This window comes from Ptychodera flava, chromosome 12 (genome assembly GCF_041260155.1).
Source record: "Ptychodera flava strain L36383 chromosome 12, AS_Pfla_20210202, whole genome shotgun sequence".
In the NCBI taxonomy this organism is placed as follows: Eukaryota; Metazoa; Hemichordata; class Enteropneusta; family Ptychoderidae; genus Ptychodera; species Ptychodera flava.
In genome coordinates this window covers 38,531,168-38,557,416 of record NC_091939.1, presented here as the reverse complement: position 1 = coordinate 38,557,416, position 26,249 = coordinate 38,531,168, and the positions used below count along the sequence as shown (strand labels likewise).

Here is a 26,249-nt window from a genome sequence, read left to right as displayed (position 1 = left end):
AAAGACCAGCAAACTCTAGAATATTCAGACATTAATTTACTTTCTTTGAGTCCATTTTGTCACACTTGGCAAGAGAAACAGAACAACAACTAGTGGAAACTCACAGAGTGATATATTTCATGACATAGCTGAAACAGAAGCAGACAAATGCTACAAGGCTAACTGACCATTTTAACTGTTAGGACTATTTTTCAGACATGGTTGCACTGTTGATGCACGCGATTTTATGTTACCTTACTGAAAACCAACATTGCAAAATCCACGCATTTATGAATCAAATGATGAATGCAAGTTGGCCCATAATTGATATAAAACACGATCAAAGTGAACACTGTATTTTCTCTGAACCAGAGCTGAAATAAATACACCATCTTATTAAGGTTTCATCAGATAAGCTAACCATGGTCCATGAAATTACCTGTATTACTGATAACAGTTAATCCACTAATCATTTGATTGATGTTTGCATTAGATTAATATACTACTGTGTTTATCTGCAGACTGTGTGTATCGGTATTTGAAGCAGGAGCAATGAGCAATTCTCAAAAAAACTGAAACTGTATATTGTATATTGGCTTTGCAATAACTGCAAGTCAAGTCTGCTGTCATAGCAACAAAATCTATCAACTGTAAAAATATGGAAAACTGCTCAAAAAGTAATTACTGCATAAATTCTGAGACCCTTTCACAACTTTTGTGTTCATTGATACAAAATATTTGAAACAGAAAATTTTACATTTAGCAGCTAGTTGTCAATAGTGTATGACTTTGGGCACAAATATAACAACAAAGACCTTGAAAGTAAGTGGAGAGATTGGCTGCAGTATGCTGGTTAAGTTTATCTTCATGCAGATTAGAATGTACAATCTATGAGTTTATGAAAGGACAGATGTATGAAAAGCCATTGTAACATATCAGGGTGGAATCAAAGTTGTAAATCTGTGAAGTTCATCCATGGGAAATAAAGACCTACCTTTTCCAGAAGCTCAAATGCTTTTTCCAAGGCGTTTTGAATATTTGCAATGTTTTGGGGTCTGATGTTATCTAGGTTTTGTTGGACACGCTGTAAATGCAAGGAAAAACAGAATCATATAGCGTCATCAGTATTACAGGCATTTGTTTCATGTCCTACATGAGCCCTGCTTTACATTTTTGCGTAACACGTATTTTAATAAATCCATATTGGACCAAAAATGTCAGTAAGAAATATATCATTCAACAGTACTTAGCAATGTATGCCAATCATTTGCAGATTTCAGTGACAGAACATATTGACAACTAACAATTTTTCACATAACAATTCTCTAAGTATATACAAATCAAAAAACAAACACATAGGAAGACTGGCTACAAAATTGTCTGCCCTGAAATGTTTTCAGAAATTTCAAGAGCTAAATATTGATAAAGGCACAGAATGTGATAAAGTTAGCCATCTACATTTTGATTATTCAAACTGTTGTTTCATTTGCAGAACAGTAGAATGAGTACTTACATTCTTGTTGTCAGAATTAGCTTGTACTAGAGTGTCATTAAAGCAGGCTTCCAAATACAGTGTGGTGTCATTGAACTGTGAACAATGGAAAAAACATTAAAAATTTGCCAAGGCAGAGTGAGTAACTGGGGCAATACCTCTGAATAGCTTACAGAGAAAATCTGGAATAACATAAAGTTTTCATTCATGAGCATTCTCTAAAAATGCTTGAATGCAGCCATGGTAAAGTCAAAATATTATAAAGACATCTATCGCTGTGCGTCAGAAAATCACAAATCACTACTGTATGACATCTCATAGAGTCATCAGAGGATAATATCTGTGATGGATTTCAAGGTTTCTTGAAGAAAGAATCGTAGCCTTTTGAAGAAGAATTGTGCAGCTGCAGTGTATGAACACTCATCTTAAAAGAAATCTTTATAATAAGCTGTATGAAAATAGACAATGTCATACGGTAGGACTGAAAGCAAGTTTTTGTACTGTCACAGTGGTACTTTTTGACAGTTCCTGTCAATTCGATCAAAGCTTTTCATAAATCTAAACAAAGGCTTGTTTTTGTCTCCATCCTGATTAATCTGGAAAGCTTGCATAAAGTATTTAGATTTTCCCAAAAGCACCCTGATTTAAAGATGTTAACAGCTGACAGAGAGGGATGCTGAAGGCAGCCACAAGCATTCACTGATATGCATGCCTCACTGCAGTATGATAAGAATAAAATTTTGACCACATATTCACTGCTATTGCAATCCCACAACGTTGGTAATTGCGTCATCACAAGTCATGGTCCAAGCTTCAATAATTTTTTACTTTGATCAAAATTTGCAATCAAAAAAATCATAGAGTTTACTAACTTTGGAATTTGTGAATAAATTCAAACACATCAATGTATTTCTGTTTGGGATGAAATATTACACATCGTTCCTTAGAATCTACCGCTTGCACTGGCAAATGTCATGACTTATGTCAAAGGTCACCACCATGGCACAAAATACATTGCGGTATACAGTGTAGTTTGACTGAGCAAGCTGCCACACGCATATATAGCCAGCCAGGTCGCAAGGCTATCAACACCTTTGATGAAGAGGAGTCAAAACAATAACCCATCTACTATATCAACAGTGAACAGTCATTTTATTGAAATTACATAGCTACATGGGCTCATGGGCTCAGCCCTACGTTGATCTTACTCACAGTTATGACATTGAAGAAATCATCGTCTCCAAGGGTTTTGATCAATGTCTGCACGGTGTGTTTGGCAATGTCATTACGCAAACCTAACATACTCCCACTAGTATCCACAAGAATTACCATATTCTTAGGGGAGGTTGCCGCTCTGATGTACCTGTCAAAAAAAAAAATTGAAATTTGAAAAAATCATTTAATTTACTGAAGGGGCTAAGGTAACTTCAATTGATACATTTCAAAAATCTTACTTTATCAATAACTTTACCATAACGAATACTGCTGAAGTTAAGCTTTAATACACTTGGAGATGTTTGCACTGACATAGACCGAAATTTAAAGAAAACTTGACATAAAAATATCATATATCCATTCTCTTGCCATTCACAGATTTGCCACGAAGTGCTTGTACAAGCCTCATTGCTAAAGTTAACACTCATGGGCTTAGTGACGTACAAGCTATTTTTATTTCAGAATCTGCAATTTGGTTGTAGCAGATTATGCTGAATCAGGCTGCAAATTAAGCTATGTACACGTAGAAGCTGGGTCTGGCTATGTGCTCAGAGTAGTTTTATTTGCATACTAGTGGTTCACATTGTATGTGATCTAAGATACATGTAAGGATCCACCATACACTATAAATATAGGAACACAATTATCTCATCTTGAGTCAAATTTTGATATACAAATTTTTACAGCAACATTTAATATATCCAAGCTAAGAAGTAGGAAACTTAAGGCTGACCAGGTAGTGTATATGAAAATTGCACTTTTTTTACATTTCTCTTGCATGTTTACAAATGGATCTAACAACAAAAGTAAATAGTAATTATGGTTCTCCTATTAAAAATTTTCGCCTTTCACAAGTGTAAGTATTTGTTATTCTTAAAAATTTGGAGTTCACACAAGCACTTTAAAATGCGCAGGCTGGTTGAAAGTGATTCTAGCCTACACTGGGGTACATGAATGGTAACACTGCAGCTCTAAAACACTGTGTAGATAATCTAAATGAAGTCAAAATCTTACACTGGCAAGCTTATCTATGGTAAAGCTTTCAAAGTGAATATGTGAGAATATAAGCCCTATGCGATGTTACATTTTAAACTCTTCTTTTAAATGCTAATATTAAATATTTGTTCTTGCAAATTAAAGAGGATCACACAAAATTGATAAAAAATTGGCAGTTTCCAATAATAATCCCTGGAGCACAAGTTGTCATGACTAACTACACCCTATTTTAAGGATATTTTTGATCTCACTATTAAGGTTTCTTACACCATTTCACAGAGTCAACAAGAAGCAATGCCATGTGATAGAGGGCGCACTCACAATAGATGATGTTGTGTTTTATCTGACAGATATATGTGTGTATATTTGGTTGCACTAGCAATAGGTATGCAAGCTGGGGCATTTATCTTGGCAGCGTGATGACAGCAAGCATCAGAGGGAAAAGCTGGGCTAGAAAGAGAAATGCAAAGCATGAAATCTAGACCAGCAGAGGCAGGTGGCTGTATGTCTTGCAGTGGTTCATGCAAACTCACCAGCCTCTGTTCCTACAATCATACAAATCCAATGCTTTCTTTTCATCAGGACTCCATTTGATGCCTGTGAAAAGTTTTCAAATTTCAATGTTAATGAAGAAAGCACAAGGTATGATGAACTACTTATCATTCAAAGACAAGAAAAGCCATCTGTTTGTGTTTTTATACTGCTAGCATTTCCATTTTTTACATGGAAGGCTACTGCATGGATTCATAGCATATATTGTATAATGATAACACGATGGATCAACTGAAGGTGTCAGCACAGATTAAATCACAGATGTGGCATCTGTTCTTGAGAGATGGTTAAGATTATTGTCAGAATGATCAATCCGTTGACAGATCAGTTTTATTCAATATGCTAGCAGAATACAAGTCACAAACAAGGCTATTTCAATGTCTTTTATAAATGTTAAGTTGTATAGAAAAAAATGAAACATGACCTACCAACCCTGGTTCCTACAGTCATAGAGGTCAAGTCCATTTTGATCTGTCTCCCATTCAACACCTATTATGGACATCCATTTCAAGGAACAAGGCAATAGTGTCCAAAAATCAATGTTATCAATCATTATTTCAGAGATTAATTTCGAAACTGTTACATTAATATCAAAGAAGGGTGTCTCAATGATTACAAGTCAAAAATACAAAGTTAAACTAAGGCACTATGATATATTTGTATGGATGGTTACACAGTGTTTTCCGTAGCACCATTGAATAAAAATACGTTCCTGCTTTTGAATCATAAGTTTGTTTCATCACATACATCACATCACATCACCAATAGTGGACAGTATCTGAAAGTCAGCCATGTTCAATACCGTAAGTCTGCACTGACTGGCTGTGGCGCAGCCAATTGTATCAAGCTGCATCTTGGTGAGTAAGAAAGAGTGTTGTGTTAGAGTGATGGAGTGTTGTATTATAATGGAGTTGTGTTAGAGTGATGCACTGTTGTATTAACCCTTTGAGAGCAGTAATTTTTCCCACCAAAACTTTTGTGCAACATTTTACTAATTTTTATGTATTTTTATGTAACTTTTTTGATAATTTTGAACCAAACAGATGTCACATTTAATTGGCTACAGTTTTTTGGCAAAGTTTTTTCTCAAAAATTAGAAAAATTAGGTAAATTTTATAAAGGCAACAAAAACTGACTTTGGCACTCAAAAGGTGAAGTGATGGAGTGTTGTGTTAGTGACGGAGTTCTGTGCTACAATTATGCAGTGTTGTCTGTGAGTGCAGTCTTGTATTTAAAAGATACTTCTGAAGGCCATTATAACGGTCATGTTTTAGTTGGCAAGACATGGTAGATTTCAACATTTTTGTTTAGGAATAGTTTAGACTTATGTTGCAAAAACCGAGCATGATATTGTGGATGCGATATAGAAAGATTTTATACCCGGATAATTCCTGAAGAAGCCTGTATAACTTCCAAAGTACTGCCATGTCAGTGTTTGATCAGCGTCATAATTCAACTTGAAAACCTTGTCTAGTTCTTCAGTAAACAGGATATCTCGTAACACTGTTTCTTCTGTGAAACCAATCCAAAACAACGGAAACTGTCAGTCATGAATGACTCTGAATGGTACATGTAAACGTATTCCATGAAATCACAATAAGTGAGGCATGATACCATAGGCCCATCAAACATATGAAGTAAGGAGTATGAGGAGGCCACAGTGATCATACATACCAGTACATGAAGTCTAGTATTTACTTCTACATTGACAATTCATACTTCCATTCTTCTAGACCAATGGCATCCATACAACAGTTAACAGAAGCAGTTCTTATAAATGTAGAATTTCATTTGAATATTAGCAATTCTCACAGATGCTGGCAAACTCACCTCTATTGTAGACATTTGTGGGTACTTGAACAGTGCTTTCTGATATATTTACTTGAATATCATTAAAATGTTCATCTGCTATTAAGATGAACTCTCCTCCTAGGCCATCATGTAATTCATACCTCTGTGATTGATTATTCCAGTCATTAATTAGCATGGCATTGAAGTATGATACCTGTCAAGAGAGCCAATCAAAAGGCAAAACATTTACACCAAAGCATAGTGAGTCACCTAGACCTGACTAGTACACTGGGTGAAGTCAATTGCTAACAGCAGTACATATAAAACTGATGACAACATATATGTAAATATATATGCAAATCATCCTAAACACAATTCACAAACTTATTTTCATCATTCGCTGTGATTATTTGTTTTTTGCTCATCGAACATGGCATTGGCTTATACCATCATTATATGATGCAAATTATATTATATTGTATATTCAAACACATTGGGTCTATGGTATAGCCATACAACAATACTAACGTACCAGTTGGCAATGGGTTGCTCAGGTACAAGGGAATGGGGTATTATCTTTTTTTGAAGGTAAATCTATGATTGCCATCTCTAATGATATTGCAGGACTTAATGAAATCATAATGCTTTTTATGTAAAGCACTTCAATTTTTTAAACCGATACAGAACTTAAGAGAAAACAATTACCTGACAACTAAACAGAAATTTATCAAATTAGATGAACAGTAGAGAGCATAAGAGTCAATAGAAGATATCTGAACTGTTTCAGTCTTGGCTATATAATCAATCAAAGCTTGCTTATACCGTAGACTTAGACTGTCCACAAATTTTTTTTATGGACCATGGCTTTGTACATATTTGATGTAGGTATAATCATTGGTATACCAGTATTTCACTATGGTTGTGGCTATAACTTATATGGATCCCTGTTCTTAAGCTGTAACTTAACCTGTCATTAATGCAAGACATATTTATCAACTGTTTTAAGAGAGTCTTGTGTAATACAATGTAAGTAGCAATGGATATTTCTAATGCTATGATAGACACTTTACCTCATCTGGATCGTCCAATCTGGATTCCAGTTCCACATTTGCCTTTTCTGCTGCTGCAACAAGATTCTGTTGACATAAAATAGAAACACTTGTGGTAAAAGTTATGTCAAGTTGCTAAGTTTAAGTGACTCTTCAACTGACTGGAAATATTAATATTCAAATTCCAGCATCTCAGTTGGCTATTCATCATTCTACACTGAAGTAAAATGTGCTATTATCACAAAATAAATGCCGTCAAGGAATGTTTGATTCATGTCATCATCTGAAAGTCAAATAATGACTTTTAATTATCAGTTATGCTACAGAAATGCTGAATATCAATGATGCACTTGAATGTGTTATCTACAAAGTGGAAACAGAGATATTATGTGAAGTATTATTGAACTTTAAAATGTTCAACGTATGAAATTACATTTAATTTTACATGAGATCATTGTCAAAGTAAATTACAGACAAAAAATATTACTGTACAATCAATTCAGCAGCCTGTTAGATAAAGAAACAAAAGTATCATTTGATACATGGAAATTACTTGATCTCTGTCAATTTACATTTTAATACTGCCTTGCATTCAAGATCTTGAAAACCTTATACAAGTCTGAATGGTACGATATTTTGAGGAAATATGATACCTATCAGACAGATGTATCACCAGAATTCAAAGAAGGTACTCCTGTTTAACGCATCCTCATACAAAACATCAAAATATTCTGGGAGCTTGGCAAATTTGTGTCCTTTTCATTAACTTGAAATAACAACCAGTACATAAACTCTAAGAAAAACACACAGAGTCTGATAAAAAGTGACATGATCCAGAGGAGCACATTTATGTATAGGAACACAAACACATTGATATCTGATATTTTATTTTTCAAGATGAGGAAACAAATGCTATTGTCATCAATGACAAAATTCATTACAAAAGGACAATCATCATGGGATGAAAAAGTTATTATTTACTGACCAAACTGTGATATGATATTAGTTTTGTGTACATGTATTTGTGACAGTATCACATTCATTGGACTTTCGAGTTTCATACCATATACTTACATGACTGTTGAAAATAATTCAAAATTTATTGATACTTTTACGTTGTATTGATAAAAACCATAGTAAAAGATGAGTTTTCTGAATATTTCACTTGTACATGTCTGCTATCATTTTAGAAATTTATTCCGGCTGCTCACTATGAAAAATGCAGCATCCTTCAAAACTTGTGATAAACTTGCCACAAAAAAGTACTGGCACTATCAGATGATTAAAACAAACATTGTCAAAATCATTCATATTTCCTCAAATAGCAGTTATAAAACATTGAACCATCTACTGTATTTTACCCAACTTAATTCTCTGACGTGACACCTTCTGTATGAGTTTCATAATTTCAAGAAAAACTTGAAAAGTTTCTTTTTCTTGTTCTCAGACCATGGCTTGATGATGTACTTTTTGGAGACACTTAACCGTGCTCCTTGACCAGTTATATATAATCGTTTCATAATTATGGCAAAGCAGTTTATCAATGAAATGAATGATAGGAAATTTATCATTTGCTACGTCAAACACAACTTAACCACCTTAAGCAAGAAATTGCCGTAGAGAAAGATAATCTAGCACATGATTGTTGTTACAGGATAAAATACAAGTAATTACTAATAATTGAAAACTGCACCATTATATCTTGGAGGTAAGCATTGTAATCTCTCATTAATGTTACTGATAAAAACTGAAATGTAACCATTTAAATGACTGGCTATACAAATTCTATCCTTAAAAGTTTTTTGCAATCTTAGTGATAAAAGTCAGTGATATTTCTGAAGCTGGACTTTCACAACATCTGACAGAATTAGTGTAACAGGTAAATTGGCCAATAATACTGGTCAGAATTACTGCATAACAGTTACTCTGTTATCTGGCTGTTTTGATGTAAAGTAAAATCCAGGAATATATCCTGACATACAAACTTATGACATGAGAGCTCCACCTAAATACAGAGTACACATACATGTACCGGAACATCTCCAAGCCATAAGAATTCATGTTCGATACAACACGTACGTGACATTTCACCTGATAGGGTCATTTCAGGATTTTCAGGGACTTGTAATTTTATGGCTTTGCATTTAAAAGTGCCATTTATTGAAATTTATCATTATTATTAATATTGTGTTCATTTATTATTTTTTACTAATTGTTGTCACTCACTCTCATGACATTTAAAAAGCTGTCTATGCATCATCAACTTCAGGAACCTTGGTGAATAATATCTACTTGATGATATTTTCCACACAGCATTAGTTTTTTTTAATCTACGGCATAATAGATTAAAGGTATACATGTACTTGATTTCAGAAGTGCAGTGCCGACTAATAATGTTACTGCCATTCCGAAAGAAGATATGCAAAATCCATGTCATATTTATAAGCTTATAATCTCTTCAGGTAATGCTAAACTGCTTCCCTTTTACACAAAGTTATTTGTATCACGTCCATACATGCATGTATTTATTATCTTGATTTTGGAAAACAAAATTAAAAAAACCAACATCACTATAAATGAATGCATCTGCATAATTAGAAAGTATACCTTGAGTGTTTGTTAAACTCAGATGTGATGGTCCATGCTTTAAGATGTCTCCAAGGATCTGACATATTCCGTAAAGCCATCAATTGTCTGCTTAATCTATGAGGCTCTCAGGGTAATATCGTAATCTAACATTCTGTGAATTCAGTTATCAATGAAAGGCATGCATTACCTTTGCTGTATACAACTGCATCTACAGACAGTTTGACAGTCCCTCACACCTATTTTCTTTGTGAAAGTTATTGTACACTATTTATTGCAAGTGCTGAGGGTTCAAAAAATGTTTATTCAATATGTCAAAGATACACGGTTCCAGTGCCAAAGGCAAGAGGCCTAAGTATATACTCAAACAAAACATTGCATCACTACCAGAATGAAATAAAAATGAACCTAAAATAAAATAAACCTTCTAACACATTTTGGTTTTCTACACAATATGCTTTCAGATCTTTATTGATGCAAGTCGTCATTCCAAGAAGGTACAATCCCGGGATGTTTCTTATCATGATTTAGGTTTTTATTTGTACTCTAAATTGAATTTCACAACATGAGAGTACTACTTTTTCTTCAAAGAAGATTTCAGAGATGGACTATATCAGAATATCAGATTTTGCTCACAATTAAACAAATATTTGTTTCTATACAAAAATACCATTAATGCTTCTGAAAGAAAATAATGTAGTTTTGCCTGCTGGAAAGATAAGTGATATTTAAAAGGTATTTCACTGCTATTTTACATGCCCCCTGCTAAAATTAAATTCATCCTTGACAATGTTGAAACAATTAGTCTTCTACCTATAAGATATTTAATAGGCACAATACAGCATATCGTCAATTTGTGTGATGCAACTTCAGGGCCAATTATGTAAACACATATATTGAACGACATGCATAGGAAACTCTATAGAAATGTTATTATGTAAACTTTGCAATAACAAATGGGAAAATATAATGCTATGATGATGGTATAAACATTTTTATTTTCGACGCATTCATGCCAGCTATTTCTCCCCTCTCCTCAACTTCATTAGGCTGACCTGAAGAGTATGCTATACATAATCTCAAAGCCTATGAGTTCATCCACAAAAGCTAAGATCTAGGAGTTCACCATGCAGAGCAGGAAATGCACACAAGTTCGCTATGCTAAATGACCTGTGACCCTTTCACCCCATTTCCCTCTCTAGAGGTCCAACTTTACTAGAAAACAATAGGATTGGTTCAATCCATGCTGGTGTGAAAAGGTTGAAGTGTAGACTGATAGACAGGAGTCAACTGCAAAATTTTACGGAAGTGGGTTCAGACTGACTCATATAACTTCCTCAGCAGACTTCTACCTCAGATTGAAAGGAGCTAAAAAGGATAATAACACATTCTCAGAAAGTGATCATGCCATTTGCATGTGCATGAATACAAGTACTGGAAAATGGAGAGAAACACAAAGAAACGATTTTAAGGGAAAGATGGAGAACTGAGTATTGGATGCAGCAGAATCTTTTTTCTCTCTTTTCATCCATCAATGGTATGGTGAGTCAAATGATTTAGTGTTCATCACTTTAATGGAACACAGAAGTCATCACGGTTAATGGATGCCACAATTACCTTGGTAACCATGGATGCCAGTATCTCCATGGTGACTGAACAGGATGTAGCAGTCTCCATGATAACAATTCAGATGTTGGAAACTTCACAAAAACCGAGAGATTAGAGTTGCATAGATTAATCCTTTAAAAGATATATGAATGTTAATTTCCAAATCTTTTGAATTTTACCGTGCTGATAATTCAACTGGTCCAAGGAAACAGAATTTTGTGAAATTTTTCCGAGCTTTGTTCAATTTATTTTCGTGAAGTAAATGTACAAACTCAGTTAACTTCTTCATATCAATGTTTTAACAAATACAATGTATACAGCTGTCGACTGAGGAGTATCATGAATTTTCTTATTTGAGTTACATTGTTTTGACAACGGTATTAATATCATTTCTGTATTATATTCAAATAGCACATACATATACTTTTACTCTGCATTTAATCATAACATAATTTCCCTGTATTGTTGGCACACATTCAAAGCTTTATGTTGCCTTGAGCCATGTACATGTAACTTAACACTGGTATTGCTACTTTACTTCAGACTATAACGCAACTCAACATATCAACTCTTCATGAGACCTGGGTCACTGTACTCTGACTACATGACTTTCTACGGTACCATCATTTCTATTACGTATTGTTACCAGCTAACATGCGCTATATTCAAAAGAATTATGAATTTTTGGTAGGCAAGTATTCAAAAACATTTCACCTACAACATGAACTCATTTGCTGATTCAGTCACATTTTCTCTACAGTAGAATAGCTGTCAAGAAAAAACTTGAAATAAACAAATATAATAATTATATGTTACACCGCGTACCGGTTTGTAGATGCCTGGTCTTGGATTTGTGTTCATAGCATAATCATACCACAAATTCTTTCATAAAAATTGAATCACCAAGACATAAAATGTTAAGTGTGAAATGCTCACATACCTTAATATTGTAACATTTTTATCCTCACAAATTATTTACAACTTATGCATAATTCATTGTGTTTCATTTTGCTTAATTAAAGGGGATTATTTCTGGGTGCAAAATGTGACTTCATCTCCAACTTTTACAATCCTTACATCTACTTTTTCAATATGTCATCTTTGAGCACCAATCAGTGTTAGATTAATTCACCGTATCATAACGCTAAGTTTTTAAAATTTTTCATTTAATACTGGTTAATACTGCATAATATGCCTTCTAAATTTCATACTAGCTAATAAATCATATAAATATACAGAACTTGCGTTACAAGACTGACACCATACTGTCTTAGTTCTTAAACATCACGCATTGAACTAACATCTACATTTTATTTGGTATTTATGAAAAAACTGCAAATGTGTTTATGCAAATCTATACTTCATCTAATATTAATGGTCACTTTCACACACATAATGTAACGCTATACATAAATTGACACAAGATTTAAATGTGTTACTGATCCATTTCATAGTTTCACACTTGTATTCAAAGCATGTAATATGTATCAATTTATCAGAGGAACGACATTGTGAAGGGTGTTACACTAACTAGTACCTGTGATGTAGTTTAAAATACACAGAAAAAAACTGAATCATTGTCCCTTTTGAGATACACATCAACTGTTGTGATAAAAATGCACATTTACCGTGCCTAATAATATCATAATTTACATAAAGTATTATAATAATGCCTTGTACAGTGTTTGTAAATGTCTGTAATTTATCAAAATTGCTGTGATGGCGACACATTGCTTCCAGAACAAACATTCACAGAATACTTGCATCATAATGAAGTTTTCCAAAATAATATTGAATGGACCACCAGCATGTTATGAAGAAATGAACATAGTATGATTTGAAATTGTGATCAGTATGAAAAATTAGTTGTAAATAATAATTAAAAAATACCATCGAATGAGGTAAAGATTCTGTATTATTTTCTTGTTAATGTTCAAGGGGTGAACATGACTAGGTCTAAGCTTTCTGAATATAATGTCACATTTCATGAAATAACACTATAGTGATCGGAGACTATTTTTATCATTGCTAATTATTCTAAAGAAACTTGCTGGTTTATAGTAGAAGTACTTGTATATAGACAAAGCACATAACCTGTGGATTTGTACCACATATCTGCATTTCTACTGATTTTGCCTTCAGATTCTATTACTTGATGAACAGTCAATGACATTTAGTTTTAAAAGAGTGGATATCAAAAATAAAAGTCACTGCAAAAAATCAGATTACAGCCGATAAGAGGAGCCACCAGCTAAACAATACAATGGATAAAGTACACCTAAGTTCATTTTATTCAGTTTATCTTATTTCATTATTGCACTGCCAACACACCGTAGGCTTTATTCTGTCAAAAAAGTGTTATATAATTGTCAGGTCTCACAAAATCATTGATTTTCAGTGTTTATGATAACCCCGTTTCAATGAATGATCAATCCATGCATGAAATTAGGCAAAGAAATTTTATTTTGTACCTCTTCCAGCAACTATTTGACAATGGAACAGCCCACTGAATAGTGTATTTTTGGTTCTTTTATAAAGTTTAGCACACTGAAATGCATATAATAAATTCACCAAATTAATCACTCAAATACAAGCTTGCTCGATAAATCTCTTACATTTTTCATTTTGAAATAAACGTAATACAGAAAATGCTGATAGTACCATGCCACCTCCGATGACATTTCCGTGAGAAACGATTCCATGCTGAAAAGCTGAAAGGTTGGGATCAAGTGGATAATGGTTGTAATTTGGAATGGAAATGACGATATAGCCTAACCTCACAACTAATAAGTACAAATTAACTCAATATAGATCTACTCATAAATATTTAAATAATGCAAGTGAACACGACGATACACTCAGTTTCATTATTACCCTGCGTTAATTGTCATCGCTGTAACTGCAGTCAGCAAATTATCATTTGACTCATGATGCTAAATAGTTATCAACAAAGATCAGTATCGTGATAAAACTTGCAATTTGATTTTACAATTATAATAATAACAACAATGAAACAAATTTACTCTTGTCCTTATTACTGATTTGAATATGCATAATTATCTCCAAAATATGCAAAATTATTGACAGACTCAGGTGAGAGTTTCTGACATGAAAACTCCCCATCGCTCTAACGGGGCCTCATCAGCCTGCATAAGAGGTATCATGAATTATTCTTATCACCAGCATCAAACTGAAATGCAAACTGGGATTGCGAAAACAAAAACTAATCATCATTAATATGCAGACTACATACATTTGACTGCTGGTAATTGATTGATTCCCCTATACCTGTATACTGAATACTGTCACTGTTGTGTTTTCACACACACTCTGCTATTGTCTGCTCTATATTCACATTTTAATCAAAGGGTTTTTGTAGAAAATAGCCTGGTTTTCAGATCATTTTCAGAAAACACATATGGTGCATGCAGTACAATACTCTATTCTTTGAGTATCGTTGCAGCTGTACACATTTCCCCTATGGTACAGCCTAAGAATAGCTATCAACATGTATATATATTTGCATATAAGAAAACAACAGTGAACTGAACTACAATCCAAAATTAACTAAATTGTGGGAAATGCTATTATATTGATGGTTTTGTTTTCTTGTAAAATTTAACTTGATACAAGAGATGTATTACCTACCTACATGTCTTTCTTTACAAACTGTCATTTTCAACTGAGATAGATTTGAATATCACAGTTGTAACTAAAACATGATTAATTGACCTCAAAGATGGATACATAGAGAGGAACTCAAAAAATCTCATGAATTAGTCAAGAATTAGGAATGTGTGGAAACCTGATTAAAGAAACAAGTTAAATATCGTTTCTCTAGAAGTTAACCGAAGATAACATTTTACAGTCTACATCAGGCATTGTACATTTGTATTTTTGTCATAAAGCTGAACCAAAATCGAGGTTTTTCATTCTACTTGAAGCTGTAAATTATATACACTTGAATCCCAGGTGGTAAGACGATGAGTAATTCTAAACTGTAGACCCCTTCATCCATACCAATTAGGGATTGTACATAAATTTTACTGGGAAAACTACATTTTTGAACTGTAAGCAACAGCAAGGTACCATACTGGTACATCGTTCTTTTGACAATCCAGTATGAGACAGATAAAGTCATCACTTTGTTCAACATAATTTGTCTTTACTTATTGATACTACAAAATACTGATAGCTTTCATGAGGAAAACGTTTTTAATCATGGATAGAATAGTACTTTCACACTATAGTGCATCGATAAACTGCAAAATGGAAAGATTTTTAACTTGACCTCAAACACGCTAGCTGCACTGTTTACACTGGAATGTTAATTACCAAAGGATTTTTCTCATCAAAGAGAAGTGAAAAATTGTGTTTTGTGATTCTACAAATGGAAAGTTTCCGGGCATTAAAGAAATTTTGTTTTCATCCATGTTTGTTACATGTAATTCAAATGAATTGGAATATTAATTCTAGGGATTTTCAAAAAGAGAAGAAAATGACCAGTTCTTAAATTAGTTTTGAGATAATATTCCAAAAGTATACCGGTATAAATGCTGTTTGTTTTATCTTACATCTGAAATAGTCGTTTTTACACAACACTTCCAACAGGATCTAAAGCCAATAAAAGTCAATGTTTAGCAAATATGAATGCCAACATATCTCTCTTTGAGCCTTACTTTTAGTTCTTAAATATCCTTCACATGTCATTATCATTTCAACAAGGAATGCTTGTTCTTCTAGTGGACAAAAAAGATTACTATGGAAACTAAACAGATTTTATCAAGAAGAGCTATGCAATAGCTTAACAACTATCCAAATCTGAATTTACAAATATGTTGGTTCTGGATCTTTCCGCAATTCACAGTGGCTGTGTGTCCTTAACATTCACTACAATTTTCACATACCCTGTAACAGACCATATCCTATTTCATGAACTTCTTAAAAATTTTGTTGCTACAAAGAGATAGATAACTATAAAATGAAGAAATTCTGCCGGTATCATATCACACATCACTCTGAAAATTCATGGCACAGTAAGACATGGAAATTCAAGGCACAGTGAAACATGGAAATTCATGGCACACTGAGACATGGAAATTCATGGCACAGTGAAATATGGAAATTCATGAACAGAATACATCGTGAAGTGTACTGTACACTGTTGTGTACACACGTATGAAGGTTATGGCAGCACAAAATATTGCCTCTTTCAGTTTGGCATTTATTGACACATCAAATATTCAAAACCATGATGAGAATAATATCAACATATTACTGCTTCAGGTCTACATATTTCATTAATTTCACATTCAGCATGTGGTCGCTGGACAATGACTGAGCTATATTGAAATACAGTGGAGGCCGATGTCTGGGAAAGTTCATGTTCCAAACACACTTTAGAAAACTGCAGTAATGCTTGGCAATGATTGGGTTGTACTCTGATAGAATCCAAAGCAAGGCTTTGCATTACAGCCTGTCAACAGTAAAATGTATAGTTTCATTGGGGCTTTCTGTAATTATCGTGTCAATTTCAAGGTCATAGCTACTTAACAAATATTGACCATGCAATACCTTACAATATCCTGACAAAAAATTTAGGGAAACACATACATCAAAATCGATGGAATAATGAATTAAAATATACAAAGCATTGGTATCGGAAGAGTTTTGAATTCAGTAATATTGGACATTACTGATATTGTAGACTACATTATTCGTACAATGACGTCATCGTGTTTTCATTCTCAGAGAAAAATCAACAATACACTGTACTTATAATGGTTCATTATTGAACAACAGTTTGAGTCTAATTTTTAAATTTGAATAAGTTATTGGAAATTTTCGTCAACACAAGAAGTACTTGAAAAGAAAACACATCTGCAATTTTTAGAGTAAATATTTTGCATCAGCTGTACAAAGAGTCATGAAAAGATTTGTGATATGTATCTGATGCTAGCACCAGGGCTCTGTTCCATTGAAGGAATGACATTAACGAGTGTTATTTTTCAGGAATTTGTGATCTGTTCAGTTGTCATAACAACTAGATGTATGAAGTGATACTGTTGTGATGGAATTAGTGTTTGTTGTACCACACTTACCTTCACTGCGTTCACTTTTTGTTTAGCATTTGCTCCATATTTTCGGAAATACTTTTTATCATTTCAGTACCATCTTTTGAATGATTGTAAAGCTGTTTGCAGTAAGCTCCTCATTGTAAATCTGAAAAAATAAGAATCTGTACTTAGTGCATTGCAGAGAAGAAATATATATGATTTCTGAAACTGAATACATAGTGATGAGCTATTTGAAAAAAATATGTTTTGAAGTTTTGGGCACTCGCCCGTGCAAAGTCTTATATATATGAGTGAAGGAAGATCAGGAAAAATTATTTGTTGTAGAATGCATCTTGGTACATGTATAAGTATGCTTGTTTTTCCTATTTTCTGATTCAGTTTCATAAAACATGGATGCCACAGTATTTACACAATACAAATTTTGAATTGAGTTTAGCATCATCAAGTTTATTGTCACTAAAATTATTACATGTCGAACAGCAAAGGTGAATCTTCACACCATTATAAATTACTTAACTTTTTGGTAATATTTTCCTGTTTGAATTGAAATGTAACTTTAAGAAAAACCAAAAAAGTACATGTAAATTAATGACTGCCATATAAAAATCCATAGTAAATATTACAAGTGTTGAATTATTATTGTTTTATCACTATAGTTGCTGACAATATTTACATGAGTATGATAGGGTCAGAAAAGCTACAAAAATTGATTTTTTCCTGTGAAATTTTCAAGTTTTACTGCAAATATCTTAGCAGGCCTTTTCAACAGTATTTCCATACGCGGCAACACAAGTGTTGTCAAGATATTGAATTATGTAATTTATAAATATTAAATGGGGTTTGGTATGTTCTTGTCAAAACCCTACCATACATGTCAAGCAATGTTAAACAAAAAATCAAGCTAATGTGCAAAAATCAAATTAATATTCTATATCGTGATGAAAAAGATGCCATTTAACTGTGTGGGATTGTCAGTTACTTCAAATTATCTGTTTATTTCCTCTGGAAAATGTGCATTTAAAATATTACAGATTGTATGATGATCAAAATCTTTGATTGTTTCAAGATCTAGGCTTCAAGATCTAGGCTCAAGTACATTTGATATTCAAATAATAATGGTAATTAAGATAATGAAGAAAAGGTTTTGAACAAGCCACCGGCACACAGTATTTCCATGGATATTATGTTTCTCAGCATGTTCTTAAAAAGCTTTTTATGTCTCTGCCTGAAGATAGAATGTTTGAAAATCACATGGATATATATGTGTATATTGGACCATGGCAACAGAATTCAAAGAAAAGTATAAAGAGATGCTAAATTATTGAAATACCATTCAGTAAAACTAAGTAACAGAATCTACCGGCCCAATTTTTCACATGAAATTAATTTCACAATTTCAGATTATCAAATAGTAAATGCCTTGAGATTAATCCCTAGTTAGACATTTCAAACTAATTCAGTCAGAAAACTGACTGCAGAAGCTGGTACGTCAAAAACGACATTGGAAACTGATATCTTACATCCTACTTATCAATATCTGTCTATTACTGTATAGAAACAAAACTACAAAAGCTTTATACTGATATCTCTTTGCATAACAAATTCAGTTGGTGTACGAGCTACTTGAGACATACAGCTCCAACATAACGCACAATTTTGAGAGTTCCTGATTTGGATTATATATTGTATACCTCCCTGGGACCAAGTGTGAATGATATTTTGAAATATATATCTTGAGTTTGGTGGTGTTCTATGTTGTACGTGGTACGACAAAGCCGATATACATGTACACAGTCGCCTACAAGGCTCCATGATTGAAAAGAATTGACGGGATTGAGCAGTGGCTGTGTGTGCATATGTGCTGAGAGATCCTGCACTGACCTCCACAAATCACCTAGCTACTGGCTGTTTACTCAAAGAGATTACAACTTTGAATGGTGTACAGCAGTTCCCTACAAAGGCAGAGAACTGAAAAGATGGTGGTATTGAAGTCAACACAAGAACTGTCACATACTACCACATGAAGCATGTCTGTCATCTTTCTATTGTAAGAAAATGTCAATCACAATCAATAGTACAACAATCAATAGTACAACGTGTAAAGAAAATTCTTAAACTCTTCCATTTTCATAATTTGCTATATTGAATCACTTGTAATTCAAAATAATAATTACATAGTGCTTGTTATATTCAAAATATCATTCACTTCCCAAAGTTGAGCTTTGTAAAATATGAAATCTACCTATGCCGTGCTTCAAATCAAATTATGAAGGTAAACACTACGATATTATTTGGAGATTGGACTGAGAAAATTTCAAATTAATCGGTCAAATTTCAGAAAATTGAATAATCAGATCATACCTCTGTCTTGCTGAGCTTTTTTAGAATTGCACAATCAAATTAGAAAAATTTTCTGACAAAAGAAAATCGAGCAAGCACAACTCTGATGCTTTTTAGATGCCATAGACATCAATATATGCAAGGTGATGCCATAGACATCAATATATGCAAGGTAGATGCCATAGACATCAATATATGCAAGGTAGATGCCATAGACATCAATATATGCAAGGTGATGCCATAGACATCAATATATGCAAGGTAGATGCCATAGACATCAATATATGCAAGGTAGATGCCATAGACATCAATATATATGCAAGGTGATGCCATAGACATCAATATATGCAAGGTAGATGCCATAGACATCAATATATGCAAGGTAGATGCCATAGACATCAATATATGCAAGGTGATGCCATAGACATCAATATATGCAAGGTAGATGCCATAGACATCAATATATGCAAGGTGATGCCATAGACATCAATATATGCAAGGTAGATGCCATAGACATCAATATATGCAAGGTGATGCCATAGACATCAATATATGCAAGGTGATGCCATAGACATCAATATATGCAAGGTAGATGCCATAGACATCAATATATGCAAGGTAGAACATGATTATAAATGAAATATTTCATTGTAATATCTACTAAAACTTTGCTTTATTTCAGTTTATTGTAATGATTTAAGTGGCCCTATCTCTCTCTCTCTCTCCAAACCAAACAACCGTAACCTTTCAGACCTAATTTCTGTGAATTTCAAAACTGAGATATTGATATAAATATTTAAATGACTTATAACCAAATGAGTTAATGATTTATCAGAAAAACAGACAAGCGCAAAAATTCAAATAAAATCTGTTGTTAAGGCTTAATGAAGTAACAGCAACAGCAAGGACATGGCTTTTGCACTGACCTGCTTGTAAAGTGGTTTCTGATAGATAGGCTATTTTTAATCAATATCTGACGTTTACCCAGTACACTGAAAATAAAACACTACCACTATGGTTGCTCGTCATATCAATATTTTCTCTTCATTCTTGAGGTTGTTTTTCTTAGCATTAGATATTTTATATCGTATAAAGAAGTGATAGTAACAGATAGAGACATAGAAACTGTTACATACAATTCAAGGAAATTTATCCGTGGTATCAAAAGTAATATTCAAGGGAGCATTCAATATACATCATCAAACATTTTCAGGGAAATATTTAGGAAGATAAAAATTTCAAAGTCACAGCCTGAATAACAAACGCCCTTTACCGGCATATTTCACAGAGTGAACATGGCACCATGGATTGACAATAGGCAACTCATCTCATCACATATGTACAGAAGCATTACCATTATATCACACTGCACACACAACACTGAATAATAGATAGCTGCAGTGTCCTAATACCTCCATGCATTCTCTACACATCAATACTCTCATATCAGGTCTGCATATACTGGTAGCTAGCATATGTACAAGCTAACTATTTGATGGAAATATACCGGTGTATCTAATACAGCTGGTAACATTCAATATAGTTATCATATCAAAACAGCATGACTACATCTATATCCAGCATTACAATATTACATCTTTCCAAACATCAGGCGTTGTATTCCTTACTGTTTTATCAGAAATTTCACATACATCACATAATTAACCCTTCATTTTTCCTAATTTTGTTTGATCCAAAAGAAATCTAATAAGGTCGTCAAGGGTCATTCTTTAAGGGCACGTTTTGTAAATTGCAGTGTTTAGAATGCAGCAAGTCTCCAGCTTTACAGAATGACTTCAAATTAAACCAACAATTACTGCACTAATGACACGTGTGTATCTTGAATCCTTCCTAAAAACAAGTGACCTCATTGAATTTCTCAGAAAGCTTGTTTCTAATCTAACTGGGTCAGAAAATTTCTTTTTAGTTTTGACATCAATAAAAAAGCTGTAAACAATTTCATACTTTTTATGTTCCAAAATGCACATCATCATGTTACAGGAAATGAAAACGTCTGCTGTGTTTTATATGTAAAAATGACCTTATCTTCTCATAGCATCAATAGCTGTCTTTACTGTGCATCTGGCAAACTATTAAGAGATAATTAAAAATTCAAAATGGCATCGTTAATGAGAAGAGTCCTTGTCTATGGAAATAACTCACCTGATTTAGAACATCAATTCCACTGTAATTAACACTGATACTGTTTAGTATTTCACCCAGCTCCTTGGCCCAACTCTCTCTGAAAACAATAAACAAACTCTGATAAGATACTCTCTGCGAATACAAAGAGATATTGTGAGAAAAAATTGAGAATAAAGAGAAATAAGATACGGGTACTAACGTTGTTTCCTCTAGGGGAGTTTGAGAGTAGCTGGATGAAACGCATAACAGAGTACAGATGAGGAAAATCCAACGCAGTTCAATGTCTGCCATGCTATCTCCAATGGATGGTCATTTCTAATAATGCTAACAGTTCAATTAGAGGTACTTGGTTAGGGCTTTGTTCTTGATATGTCTGCTATACTTCCATCCAAACCACACAGGATAGATGAACTCCACAATGCAAGTAAAAATTGATTTTAGTTTTGCGCAGAGCACATAATCCGCCTACTGCCACCCTCTTGTCTACTTATGCTAATGTCAATTGACTGTCTACTTTTTGTTATTTATATTCCAACCTACCCTCAGGTTTCAACCATTAGGTGTGCGTATTATGGGTGTAGCAGAATTCCATTTGTGATAGAGGCATCAATTCAGTGATGTAATTTCTGAATTATATCCCAAATTATCAGCGGAAACCAAATAAAGGACGACTAAAATGGCAATTAGAACTAAAAGCCTTTGAAAGATAGTCTAGTTCTTAGACAATAAGGTCATTACGCATACATTAATAACACGCTATCTTACCTCTGGTAAAATGAACTATTCCATATGAATTATTCCCACTGTAGGCCGTGGGGAATAATTACCGTATTTTATTCTACATAGCAGTCATACAATATCCTATCAAACTGTTTTCAAATTCACCATGATAATATCAGGGTTCATATTCTGTATTTTTATCTAGATCTGCTGTGAGCTAGTGTATGGACAATGGGGATGTATTTCAGCCATATTAAACAATGCTTCCTAATTAGAGTGGGTTCAGTATGGAATTGTGCAATGAGCTCATGCATACTTCATGAGATGTGTAGCTTGACTAGTCCATGAAATCAATAAAAACCCTGTTAATACTGGATCTGTTGCTGACAACATAGCCATGTTATATGGATGAATGACATGGACTATTTAAAGCCCAGAAGGTGATGAGCAATATTCTAACAGTACAGAGAATGTATACATACAGATGGAGTCAAGGCAGTGTGTGTGCAAACAGGTGTCTGTTTCATCTATGTGGTTAATACCAGTAGCATGTATGTATAGACACTATCATTTTCAACCCAAGACCTTTCACTTTTTATCAAAACAGAAACTTGCACCACAAAGAAGAAGAATGGTTTGTGTTAGGGGATAATTGTGTCTCTTTTCACTGTAATTTATGAGAAAATTTGACTGACATTGAAGCAAGTTCTCAATATTATGGCTATATTTAGATGTGTCGTGTTGTCAGAGTACCTGTGTTTGCCATCCACAGCTGCAATTTATAGATTTCCTATTTTAGATTGTATTGATGGATATCTCAGTTGGTTATGCTGATTACAATTTACATTTCTCATTTTAATTTCACCACAGAAATTAATGACAATATTATCTTGTCTTGTTCATTGTTTTTGTTTGTCTGTTTTGGTTTTTTCTTCTTCAATCAATCTTTGCTGCAGCTGACAATGTCATCGTGACATGACAAAAGATATCAAGATGTCAGCTTCTCATATTGCATGATGTATTCATTTCATTGTTTCATGACATGTTACTGTCACATTCCAAATTATTTTCTGAAGAGCAGAACACTTTGTGTTTGAAAGTGTTATATTTGGACAACGTAATGAACTTGAAATTAAGTATGCTGTCTGATATAACATTTATGAAACATGACAAGCAAATTATGTCAATTTTTTAAAAACTGTTTTTGCGTTTCTACAAATTTATGACACTAAAATTTTCTTTCACTATTTTTCTTAAATTTCACAACAAGCAATCAAATTTCTGACAATATTGATATTAGATATTAAAACCCTGATCCAATCATGCAAAATAAACACTATTGTAGAGCAGATATTGGTTTGCTTCTGGTTACTATTTACAAAAAGAATTTGCTACAACAAAGGTAGAAGCCAATGTGTGTGACTGACCTGGTAATTCTAGCTACATGTAGCTATTAAATAGGATTGCACAATTCTTTGTTGATAAACAAAAAACACATGATGTCATTACAGTGGTTTACAAAAATGATATTTTTAAGTAGAGGCAGCCTACATTATCCCGATAATTCAATACAGAGTTGAATCACAGCTATTTTAATTTTGAGATTTACACGAACTGCATTTATCTATGAGGAATAAACTGGAATTTTATACCAGATCAAGATGCAAAACAACCTGGTAAGTGTACATGTTGGGCAAGTGTGATGATGACTTTACTATAGACTTTCATGATTGTTCTCTACAATGCTTTCCAAGTTCCTTTATTACAATCTCAAACCAGAAAAAAAATTGTTTCTGGGATTTATGTCCCTATGCATCACGTTTGATGAGCAGAATTTCTCTCAACAAAACAGTTAAAGTTCCTGTGCATTATTGACAACATTGAATGGCAAGTCATTTCAATTGCATGTCTTGCGAAAGAAACAAAAACCGAACACTAATATTATTCTGACATGTGTATTCACTGTCAGAATGTACAGTATGAACAAAAACACCTGTTCAACCCCAATTCCCAGTAAACAGGTCCAAAATCACTATTCAAACAATAGGTTTTTGGGCCAAACCATGGCGGTCAAAGGGTTAAATAGGGGAAATATTGCAGAGTGGAAAAAATTCAAGGTAAATGTGTGAAAAAATACACAATTGACGAAAATGGAAGCACTCTCACTCCATGAAATGAATGTCAAATTATCCCTGATAAGGTAATTTTCATTTAGAAAACAAAGACTTGTAATAGCTTGTTTAATTTGACAGCAATGCACTTTGACATTGTGATTAATAAAGAGTAATTTGCAAAGAACATTAAGCAAATAGCATTATATCGTTGAAACCTGTCAATCAAACATTAATCTTGGGAAATTTAATTATCTCAGTACATTCTATTCTTTGAAACTTCAAAGGATTAGAGAATATAGTATAGGGAAATAATGTTGTCATTGTTATTAGTTGCTATGGCTGATACAATTGAATACGCATATATGTACCATTTTTGTCTGACAAGTTCAAACCATCAAACTTTATCAAATTCTGACATTGTTACATTTCTACGTATTATTTTTGGCAAAACAAATATACACAAAGTTCATTAAAAAATAAAATACTTCCATCTCTATGCCAAGATGACACTTTATACAAATTTCACAAGATTTCTTGTAACCATGGAGACAAAAGATAAAAAATGTACTGTGAATATCAAATGTCATGGACAAGTACTGTCATTACATTTCATATTTGCTTTTCAAAGGATTCTACGATATGTTCTTTGTGTTTGCAATGTTGTGTAATGTTTTGCATATTACAAAACTACCGGTACTGTACATGAACTGATCTACAGAAAAGTCTAACCAATTCCATTTAATTCATTAGCATTACTTAATTGGTGTACCACAACCGGGTGATTTGGCACAAATCCAAACCACAAGACTGATAACAAACAGTTACATTTCAATTAACATAATTATGCTATTTCAACAACATTTATTGAGATGTCATAAAATTTCTTTATAAATTGATACTCAAGTCAACATTGTAAAAATCCTATCCAGAGCTATCCATTCCATACTGGCATTACATTAAGTGATTGTGTGTGATAGTATTGTCCAGAGCTCTGTCAGGGCATAAGTCATGCCACTGAAAGTAGACAAGTGTTCTATAAAAGAAAAGATGATTGAGATTATGTACAGAGGGAAATTCTGTAACTACTGAATGGAATTACCACCTTACAGATATGTCTGAAGTGTTTGCTGTGAGTTGCATATATTTTGAGGAATGTGACAAAACCAGTGAAAAATTACTATCCCTATCAGGTCAAGTCATGGTACCAAGGTGTGGCATGCATTTTGTCTTTATTTTTCTCCATGATCTGTTTCAAGGCATTTCAAATGTCTTGAGTTTTTCTAAATATGTTAAATCAGACATTTACAGTTTCTACCAACTTGACTTCATAGCAAAAACTAAACCGTGCAGAAAAACCTGTTAAAATGAGGGAGTGAAAACCTTAGCCTATATAATATACCGATACAGAGGGTAAGCACGTTTTGTGGAGGGACCATGGGGTAAGTAACCCTCACAATCCAACCATATCAGCATATGCCATGAGGGCAACCATATTATCATTCAAATTGTACACATTAGCATACCTTGTTTACAATGTAGTGTGCATTCATCTATTCATATTTAAATGTGGTCCACATTTTCTATT

The 26,249-nt window shown here is 33.4% G+C and overlaps 1 protein-coding gene across 9 annotated transcripts in view; it reads right to left on the bottom strand.

Moving 5' to 3' along the window:
- The window catches only part of LOC139145821 (voltage-dependent calcium channel subunit alpha-2/delta-3-like), a 59,934-nt gene extending 37,604 nt beyond the window's left edge, over positions 1-22,330 (bottom strand). For 8 of the 9 annotated variants that reach the window (XM_070717219.1, XM_070717224.1, XM_070717222.1 and 5 more), the window contains exons 1-10: positions 22,030-22,330; positions 21,849-21,927; positions 17,370-17,490; positions 7,096-7,161; positions 6,065-6,239; positions 5,615-5,746; positions 4,216-4,279; positions 2,684-2,834; positions 1,493-1,567; positions 974-1,063 (exon numbers count right to left, since the gene is read on the bottom strand). In XM_070717219.1, coding sequence (XP_070573320.1) covers positions 974-1,063; positions 1,493-1,567; positions 2,684-2,834; positions 4,216-4,279; positions 5,615-5,746; positions 6,065-6,221 — 669 coding nt within the window. In that variant the 5' untranslated portion in view covers positions 6,222-6,239; positions 7,096-7,161; positions 17,370-17,490; positions 21,849-21,927; positions 22,030-22,330. Of the gene's footprint in view, positions 1-973; positions 1,064-1,492; positions 1,568-2,683; positions 2,835-4,215; positions 4,280-4,662; positions 4,724-5,614; positions 5,747-6,064; positions 6,240-7,095; positions 7,162-17,369; positions 17,493-21,848; positions 21,928-22,029 lie in introns of those variants that run through there. The other variant, XM_070717220.1, reaches the window with a different exon arrangement.
- Between the last annotated feature and the right edge of the window lie 3,919 nt (positions 22,331-26,249).